At 48.0% G+C, this 10,123-nt stretch overlaps 1 protein-coding gene across 1 annotated transcript in view; it reads left to right on the plus strand.

The window, feature by feature from the left end:
* Positions 1-1,813, plus strand: part of slc43a2b (solute carrier family 43 member 2b) — a 39,665-nt gene extending 37,852 nt beyond the window's left edge. The window contains exon 13 of the mRNA XM_043718900.1: positions 16-1,813. Within this exon, the coding sequence (XP_043574835.1) occupies positions 16-265 (250 nt within the window). The 3' untranslated portion in view covers positions 266-1,813. The remainder of the gene's footprint in view (positions 1-15) is intronic.
* Positions 1,814-10,123: the final 8,310 nt, after the last annotated feature.

The following is a 10,123-nucleotide window of genomic DNA, read 5'->3' on the forward strand; positions in this document are numbered from 1 at the left end:
TCTCTCTCCCTCTCTCTGTTGCCATGTCTATGATGGTAATTGTCTTGGTGATGGGATGTGTTTTGTTGATGATGTTGCTGATGGTCTATGTTCCTGTTCCCAGGTGAATATCGGTTTGTTGGGGGTCAGTATGCTGGGTTTCTGTCTCCCGGCCTACCTGCTCTATTACAGACAGCAACTCCGTAAACAAAAGCTGCAGAAGGCTGAGGATGCCAAGCTCTTCATGAAAATCAACGGCAGCTCCAAGCATGAGGCCTTTGTGTAGGCCGTGGTAATCCTTCACCACAGTGAGACAGGACTCTCGAGGCCCAGGATCACTCACCCTCTATCGACAGGCTCCACTGTTTCCTGATGGTGCTCAAAGGGGAAGCAGACACCTTAATTTCATCAAATTAATTGCTGTTATTTATGGGAAAGGGAATATGTATAGAGCTGTCCTCTCAGAAACCTGCTGGCCGAGGTTACAGCTCTTTTAGTGAGTTTTGTTTTCTTTCTCTTGATTGTCTTCATTGGAGCAGGTGGTGCCCTGGATTGTCCACTCAGAGCTCACCCAGACACTCCACCTCCTCACTCTCACTCTCCCCCACTCCCTCTCACCCCCCACACTCTCTCTCTCTCTCTCTCTCTCTCTCTCTGTCTCTCTCCCTTTCTCTCTCTAGCTCTCTTCCCCCTCTCCTCCACTTTCTCTCTGACTCTCTCTGTGCTATCCATGGAGCACAGATATCCAGTGTGTGAGTGACCCCTCAGTCCTGGCTGCAGAGCCCAGGACATATTAGCCCCTCCTCACCCCCAGGACATCCAGCCCCAGGGGCTGCAGGAGGGGGCAAAGGGGGCAAATTCAGAACTGTGGAGACGTAGCCTCATGTTAGCGGGTAACAGAGACAGAACTACCTGGCAGCTCCTCCCTCTCAGGGCTAGGACAGGTATCCCCATCCCTCTGACCCAGCGCTTGGTTCACACGCAGCACAGCAAGAGCATTGACATTGGGGGGAGGGGGTGGGGGCAAGGTAATGAGCATGTTTTAAAGGGGAAGGGACCTGGACGATTCTGGGATTGGGTCTGAAGGTATGATAGGTGAGGACCCTGACCCTGAGCTGCCGCAGTGAATGGGAAGCTGACTGACTGACTCCAGCCCACTCGGTAAGGGGGGAGGGTGAGGGGAATGATCAGACTGTGTTCCCTCAACCCTGTTACCAGAGGGAACAGGAATACACCTGGCTCGCCACTGCTCTCTGCTGGTGCATTATGTAACTACAGCCAATTGCGACTGGGAGCTGCAGAGAGTCACAGGGTGAGCTCAGCTCGGTCGAATATTGAGGGAATCTGTTGGCCAGTGGGTTTCTGAGTTCATGTCCCAGTCCCATCCCCTCCGTCAGCTCCCGCCCTCCTCCCCTGAAGCTGCTGACTCTCTCCAGGAGGGTAGGGGGCAGTAACTGTCCTGGTTACTCCTAGCCAGCCTCCTGGTTGTTAGAGTATTGTCAGGCTGCTCGACTGTGAGAGGAATCACAGTCACATTGGATGCTGTGCTGGCCAGTGGGCAGTAATGTTGATTAACCCCACCCCACCGACCCCAACTTGTTGGGTAAGGTCTGAGTTGCAATGGAAATGTTTCTGAAAACAAACAGTGCTCCCGTGTCGGTATTAGAATAAGGCTCCCCCCCCCCAACCTGTGTTAAAGGCACTACCCTCTAACCCAGGGGCAATGTTGCTGTATTAACATGAAAGTGTTCCGATTTTCAAAGATAGCTTTACCACAACCATAAAGGACCAGGTTACAGTATTGGAGATTGCTTCCTGTCCAGTATTCCAGGGAGCAGAGCTGTTTAAACTTGATGGTACACAGGGTGACACAGTCTGCATATTACTGAGCTTTATCTGTGACCATAGCAACAACCTCAGGCCAAGGCAAAACAGACTGACCCGGACTCTCCCGAGAGCCTGCTGGGAAGGACAGGCGTGTGTGTCTGAACACCAAATATGGCTTTTCACTGACTTTGCCACTGTGGCGGTGAGACTGTGCGTTATCTGCGTCCAATCTCCTCTACCGCTCACTGAGAAATAGACAATAATGAGCTCAATATTCAAATAAACTCTCTCCACCACCTGTTTGTTCTTCCTGGAGGCTGTGTCCTATGGGTCAGTAACTCTGCTAGGGTTCTGACCAATGTTCCCTCAGCTGAGCTGTTTTCAAATCCCAACCCTTTAAAAGAAAAAGGCCAACATTCTGAAGCCCCTTTGGTTCACTGTGGTACCACTACACTGCTGTTTTGTTTGGTTCATGCTCCAGAGACACCCCCCACACACACACACCATGTATTGTTCCAGTCTCTCCGTCTCACACACACACCATGTATTGTTCCAGTCTCTCAGTGTTGACTTTTTTAATCTAGGAAAAAGTGAGGACTGCAGATGCTGGAGATCAGAGCTGAAAATGTGTCGCTGGAAAAGCGCAGCAGGTCAGGCAGCATCCAAGGGAACAGGAGAATCGACGTTTCGGGCATAAGCCCTTCTTCATCCCTGAAGAATGGCTCATGCCCGAAACGTCGATTCTCCTGTTCCCTGGATGCTGCCTGACCTGCTGCGCTTTTCCAGCGACACATTTTTCAGCTCTGACTTTTTTCAATCCAAACTTTCCCTGACCGTGCTCGATTCTGTCACAACATCCTCCACTCGCTGCGTCCACCTGTCTCCGTACGAACCCTCGCCAAATGCCAGTGTTACATTGCAACAAATCGCAAACTCTTCATCCCACACTCTGTCCCTCTTCACTCCAAACCAATGTCCAATCTCCGTCCCCTCTGCTAATTCCCTCCCCTCTCCGTTTTGATGACCTCTTGTGCGGAATCTTCTCTGAAACCTTTCCGAAGTCTGTATGGACAATCTCTGCTGACCGTCCCCTGTCCACCAGGCCAGTGGATCCCTCTCTCCACAGTGTCTCTGTGATCACCCCCCTCTCACGTGTATCTGTTGCCCCTTCTTGTACTTTACCAACAAAGGAGAGGTTTCTCTGAGTTCTTTTTAACCCACCTTCCCAAATAATTGAGTCACATTTTCAATTTTTCAATCCTGAATGTGGGAAAACTCCTGTTAAATGTCTGTCCTTCCACTTTGCCTCTTTTGGTCATTAATCTCAGACATTTGTCTGGCATCTTAAATCCCGTTACTTTCCCTTTCCCTATTTTCAGAGTTCAGTTGACCCCCTCATGCTTACCCTTGACTGTTTTAGTAGATTTCCATTCCTTGCTGGGAGTCCATCCAATTTTTTCAGGTTTTGTGATTGTCTGTTTTAGAGCTCCTTCCAATTAAGGCATAGTCCGAAGGGACTGGGACATGCAGTGGCATTTCAGGTTTGTGCTGGATAGTCTTGGAATTGGAATGATTCCCCCCCCCCAGAGGGCAGTGTGAGCAGGTTAATAGTTTTCCAGAGACTAATGGCGTCTGGGAATAGTGGGGAGGAGTGACATTGGGGTAGATGATCAGTTTTTTTTATTTATTTACAGAATCTGGGTCTTGTTGGCTAGGCCAGGAGTTATTCCCCATCCCTAACTTAGAGTCACCCACATTGCTGTGGGTCTGGAGTCACGTGTAGGCCAGACTGGGTACGGATGGCAGATTTCCTTGCCCAAAGGACATTTGTGAACCAGATGGGGTTTTCTGACAATTGACAACGAATTCAGGGTCATCATCAGACTCTTAGTTCCAGATTATTTTTAAAACTTGTTGAATTTAAATTCTAGCATCTGCCTGTAGCTGGATTTGAACCTTGAATGTTTGTATTAAGAGTTTAGCAATAATCCCACGAGGCCATCAGCTCCCCTTACAAACAGCAGGGCTGACTGGATGGGCCGAATTGCCTGCTCCTGTCCCTGTGCCATGATAAATCTAGTATTTGAAACACACTGGTGCTTAACGATTACAGACTGTTCAAACTGGATTTGATGTGATCCAGTCAATGTAGCCTCTGACCCTCGCAATCCAAGGGGGTGGGGGGGGGCGGTTTGTGCTGTGCTTAAGGGGACAGCACCCCCACCTCCACCCCCACCCCTCCTGCAATAATAGGGGCAGCTTTATTTTTCAGGTGGCTGCTGTCTGGGTCATCGCTGTGTTCTGGGGGTTTGCCAGTGGGTGAAGTGTTTAGACCATCATCATCAGCAATAACAGCTTTGCCAGCTCAGCACCCATTTCAGAGCTGCTATTCTGTGGTCCAGTACTGACCAACCTTGCAGTCAGCACAGTTAAATCACAGCAACAACCCCACAGCCATCAGCACCCATCCCGAAACACCAAACCATTTGCCAATCTGATAGCCCTCTGACTGGAACCGAAGGGTTCTTCTCATTATGTCACCTGAAATTTTATCAAAGATAATAACACCGTAATATCACAACCATCTTGAGAATTGATTTCTCTGGTGTCTAGGTCCTTGGTCTGTTTTATATTGGTATATAGTCTATTATATATACATATATATATGGAAGATGCTCCATAGGCAATATTTCACTGTTAGTTCTTACTGATTGATGTAACTCAAAAGCAGATCTGTATTTAATAAATTGAAAAAACACTCTGTTTTTTGTTCATTCCTGTTTCGATTCTACCCAATGAATCACTTTTCTAGGTAAGGTGTCACATAGCAACAGGAATGTGTATTTTTATAGTTGCCTTTAACGCTGTGAAACACACCAAGGTGTCCCTAGGAACATCATCCAAAAGTAGTAATCAAATGGACTGTGACTGTGCGACTGTGTGTGTGTGTCTGTGTGACTGTAAATGTGAGTGTGTGTGTGACTGAGTGTGTATGTCTGTGAATATGTGTGTGAGACTGAGTGTGACTGTGTGTGTCTGTGTGAGTGAGACTGTGTGAGTGAGACTGTGTGAGTGAGACTGTGTGACTTTGACTGTGAGTGTGTGTCTGTGTGAGTGAGACTGAGTGTGACTGTGAAACTGTCTGTGAGAGTGTGTGACTGTGTCTGTGTGAGTGAGATTGAGTGTGTGTGTGTGAGTGTGACTGGGTCTGTGTGAGTGTGTGAGAGTGAGCGTAACGGTGGTAGTGATGGGAGATTTTAATTTTCCCAACATTGACAGGCAGTTGTCGCGCTGCACATAGGCACCAACGATATAAGTTAAAAAACGAGACGAGGTCCTGAAAGAAGAATTCAGGGAGCGAGGAGAGAAGTTAAAGAGGAGGACCTCAAAGGTAGTGATCTCGGGATTACTACCGTGCCACATGCTAGCCAGCGTAGAAATGAATAAAATAGGCAGGATGAACACGTGGCCTGAGAAACGGTGTAGGAGGGAGGGGTTCAGATTTGTTGGACGTTGGGACCGGTTCTGGGGAAGGTGGGACTATTATAAATTGGACAGTCTACACCTGAACCAGACTGGAACCAATGTCCTTGGGGGAGTTTTTGCTACTGCTGTTGGGGAGGTTTTAAACTAATGTGGCAGGGGGCTGGGAACCAGAAGAGAAAACAAGTAGGCAGCGAGGTGGAGACTGGAGACTGTAAGAATCCTGAAGATAGCATTAATAAAGGGAAGAGTAGGCAGAGAACAGGTGAGCACAAAAGAACTGGTGGCCTGAAATGCATCTACTTTAATGCAAGGAGTATAGTGTGTAAGGCAGATGGACTTAGGGCTTGGTTTGATGCCTGGGAGTATGACATTATTGCAATCACAGAGACTTGGTTGAAGGAAGGGCATGATTGGCAACTAAATGTTCCAGAATATAGACGCTTCAGACAGGACATGAGGGAAATATAAGGCGGGGAGGAGTTACATTGTTGGTCAGGGATGATATCACAGCTGTGCTAAAGGAGGACACTAAGGTGAGGTAGAAGAATAAATAGGTAAACAAATTATGGAAAGATGTAGAGGCAATAGGGCAGTGGTGATGGGAGATTTTAATTTTCCCAACATTGACTGGGATACACTTAGTGTCAGAGTTCTGGATGGGGTAGAATTTATAAGAAGCGTCCAGGAGAGTTTTCTAGAGCCGTATGCCAACAGTCCGAATAGGGAAGGGGCCATATTGGACCTGGTTTTGGGGAATGAGCCAGGCCAGGTAGTAGAAGTTGCGGTGGGGGATTTCTTTGGGAACAGTGACCACAATTCTGTAAGTTTTAGAATACTCATAGATAAAGAGGAGAGTGGTCCTAAGGGAAGAGCACTAAACTGGGCCAAGGCCAATTATATCAAAATTAGGCAGAAGCTCAGAAGCCTGTTTCCACACTGTAAGTAATCTAATCTAATCTAATCTAAAAAAAAACTGGGCCAAGGCCAATTATATCAAAATTACACAGGAGCTGGGAAATGAGGATTGGGGGCAACTACTTAAAGGGAGGTCCACATTTGAGATGTGGGAGGCTTTCAAAGATAGGTTAAAGATAGTGCAGGATAGGCATGTCCCATTGAAGGCAAAGGTTAGGAAGGGCAAGATTCGTGAACCGTGGGTGACAGGAGAAATTGTATGACTTGCCAAGAGGAAAAGGGAAGCGTACATAAGATCCAGGCAGCTAAGAACAGAACGGGCCCTGGAGGAATAGCAGAAGAGTAAGACAAGTCTTAAACGAGGAATCAAGTGGGTTAAAAGGAAACATGAAATAGCTTTAACAAGCAGAATTAAGGAGAATCCCTAAGCATTTTATTCTTATATAAGAAGCAAGCGGGTAACTAGAGAAAGGATTGGTCCACTAAAGGATAACGAAGGAAGGCTGTGTGTTGAACCTGAGAGAATGGGTGAGATTCTGAATGACTACTTTGCATCAGTATTCACTGAGGAGAGGGACATGGTGAATGTTGAGATTGGAGAGAGAAGTTTGATTAGTCTGGATCCCGTTGACATAAGTAGGGAAGAGGTGTTGGGTAGGCTAGAGGTTATTAAGGTGGATTGAGGTTTAAAAAATGATGATGGGTATAGACAGGGTAGATAGAGACAAGCTTTTTCCCAGGGTGAAGGATTCAATAATGAGACGTCATGCTTTCAAGGTGAGAGGTAGAAAGTTTAAGGGGCATACACGTGGCAAGTACTTCACACACTGTTCCTGGGCTGTAAAGTTTCTTTGTTCTTTGACTGTGAGACTCTGTGTGTCTGTGTGTGTGAGTGTGTGTGACTATGTGTGTCGGTGTGCGCGTGTCTGTGTGCACGTGGGTATGAGTGTGTGTGTGAGTATGAGTATGTGTGTCAGTGTGTGACTGCGTGTGTGTTTGTGTGCCTGTGTGTGTATGGGTGTATGTGTGTGTCTATGTGTCTGTGTGTATGTGAGAATGGGTGTGTGTGTGTCTATGTGACTGTGTGTGAGTATGAGTGTGTGTGTGAGTCTGTATGTCTGTTGTGAGTTTGAGTGTATGTGTCTGTGTGACTGTGAGTATGAGTGTGTGTCTGTGTGTGTGTGTGTGTGTGAGAGAGAGAGAGTGTGTGTGTGTGTGCATGAGTGTGTAAGTGGAATATTCCTGAGAGGATGTAAAGAGTCTTTCAGAAAACAGACAAGTTGAATGGGTGGACAAAGACTGTATAACTGTGGACAAAACTGAAGTCATCCGGTTTATTAGGAAGGAAGTCAGAATGGCAGAGGATTATTTAAATGCTGATAGACTTGGAATGGTTGATGTACAAAGGACCACTGGAATTTAGAAGATGGAGAGGATCTCATCGAAACATAGACCAAGCTGATGGGGAATTCTCACAGGAATGTCCGGGATAACAATACATTAGCAATTGGAGATTGCTGTGAGGGGAAGGCATTTGAAGTTGTTGATCAATAATACTCTGCAAGGATCCATTGTTCACGAGGACCCACTCATAGGATCAGCCCCACAGGATCAGTTTCACAGACACCTCGGTGTGTCCTGAAGTTTGTCAATCAGTATCAGGAGGCAGTGTTCCCACACGGTTTTCCGACTGTCTACAGACAGTTCACCACTTGTCCAGCAGCACCAACGTTGTCCTGACCTTGCTGGGATTGTCTCACCAGCAGGGAGGGTGTGAACAGCACCAACAGGATTATCTTCCAGCACCTTGGACATCTCCTTCATCAAAACACTGGGCCACCTTGACGAGACCACCCCCTCACAAAATGTAATAATTCCCAAACCCAGGCACACTGAGTCTTTCACAATCCGGGTGCTGTCTGTTTCCACAACACCAACACCCATCAATAATACCATCACCGCCACCTTCTCAAGGGGCAACTAGGGACGGGGCAAGAAATGCTGGGCCCAGTCAGGAACACCCACATCTCACAAATGAATTTTAAAAAGTAGGAGCAGGAGGAGGCCAGTCAGCCCCTCCAGTCTGCTCCCCCAATCAATAGGATCATGGCTGATCCAACATTCCTCAGGTTCACTTTCCTGCATTTTCCCTGTAATCCTTGATTCCCCGACTGATCGGGAATCGATCTTGGCCTTAAACATACACAGGGACTCTGTCCCCACCGCTCTCTGTGGCACGGAGTTCCAAAGACTCAGAGAAGACATTCCTCCTCATCCCAGTCTTACACTGACGCCCTGATACACTCTGCTCCTAGATTCTCCCATGAGGGGAACATCCTCTCAGCATTGACCCTGTCAAAGCCCCTGACGGATCTGATATATTTCAGTGAGATCACCTCTCACTCTTTAATCTCCAGTGAACAGAGCCTCAACCTGTTGAACCTTTGTTCAAGTCTCACCTGCTCCAGACGCACTCTGGTTAAAATTACCTGCACTCTGTTAACCCCTCTTTGGATCACAGAGCTTCAATATCCTCAGGCCTTTGGCTGGATTGAACATGTTAGACTTGTGGTTGGGTAGCGGTGGGTGCAAATATGCACCAATCCATCACCTTTCACAAAATATCTGACCTCCTAGAAATTCCTGAGCAGGGACAATACCTTGGAGTTTTTCATGAAGTCTCACTGACCCACAGTGAGCAGGGGTCGGGGGAGATGGCTGATCTGGGATAAATCCAAACACATGTCCCTGCTGAACGTGGCTCCCTCCTTTCCATAATAATGTCCTGTAAGTATTCACACCCCCAACCCCACTTCAAACAACTTGGGAACTTCATGTAGGTGAAATGTGTGTTTCAGCTCATTAGCACATAAACTGCTTGGTTCCATCTTCCACACTCTCCCACTTCTCACTGCTCCCTGCCCTGGGACCCCCTCTGCTCCCCACTCCAGGACTCTCCATTCCCCGCTCCGGGACTCTCTCTGCTCCCTGCCCCGAGATCATTCCGGGACTCACACCCTCGTCAGCTCCATTCTCCAGGTCGGGGAGGGGAGTGTAGGTTCAGAGGTTGAAAGTTGTGGGAAGGGGGTGGGGGAAGAAAATCTGCTGCAAAATGGGGAAAAAAAATAAAGAAAAGGGAGAAGGAACTGGGTGGAGCAGAGGAGCTCCAGGTGGGGCATCTCCGAGTGGCACCATGTCACCCAAATGCCTGTGTAAGAGGGACCAATATCCTGACCAAGTGATTTGCAAGTGCTCTTCGGAGGCTTTCAACTAATAAAGGGGTCGTGGGCAGTTTGGGAACCAAAACGATAGTGAGAAAAGAGAAAAGGCTGAGGCTAGTACAGTGGACACGGGAAGCAAACGTAATACTCAAGGTGGACGAGAGCTTGGAGGAGAATGAGGTAACAGCGATAAATTTCCAACAGTGTAAGACGCCTGACAGGAAGATCAGATGAACTCAGGACAGGTATGATCATTGACTTCTCCCTGAGCTGTCTCTGAGACCAAGGGAGGAGACAGAGAGGAGACAGTGACTGACACAGACAAAGCACCAGGGGGCAGCAGAAGGCTATCAGGGAAACTGACCAACACTGACCGCAATCCCAGAGTGAATCAGGGCTTTAGGCAACTGCCTCCATTTACAAATACCAGACAGATATGAGCAGATCACCCATTACCACTGCCTCAGCACTGACCCTCCGACAGTGTGGTGCTCTCTTAGCACTGAGCGAGGGTCAGTACTGAGGAAGTGCTGCACTGTCGGAGGGTCAGTGCTGAGGGAGTGCCGCACTGTCGGAGGGTCAGTACTGAGGGAATGCCGCACTGTCAGAAGGTCAGTGCTGAGGGGATGCCACGCTGTCGGAGGGTCACGGGTGATGGTGTATTGGGGAGAGGGGGGTTGCGGGGTGGTGGAGAG

This window comes from Chiloscyllium plagiosum, chromosome 28, assembly GCF_004010195.1.
Source record: "Chiloscyllium plagiosum isolate BGI_BamShark_2017 chromosome 28, ASM401019v2, whole genome shotgun sequence".
NCBI classification, from domain to species: domain Eukaryota; kingdom Metazoa; phylum Chordata; class Chondrichthyes; order Orectolobiformes; family Hemiscylliidae; genus Chiloscyllium; species Chiloscyllium plagiosum.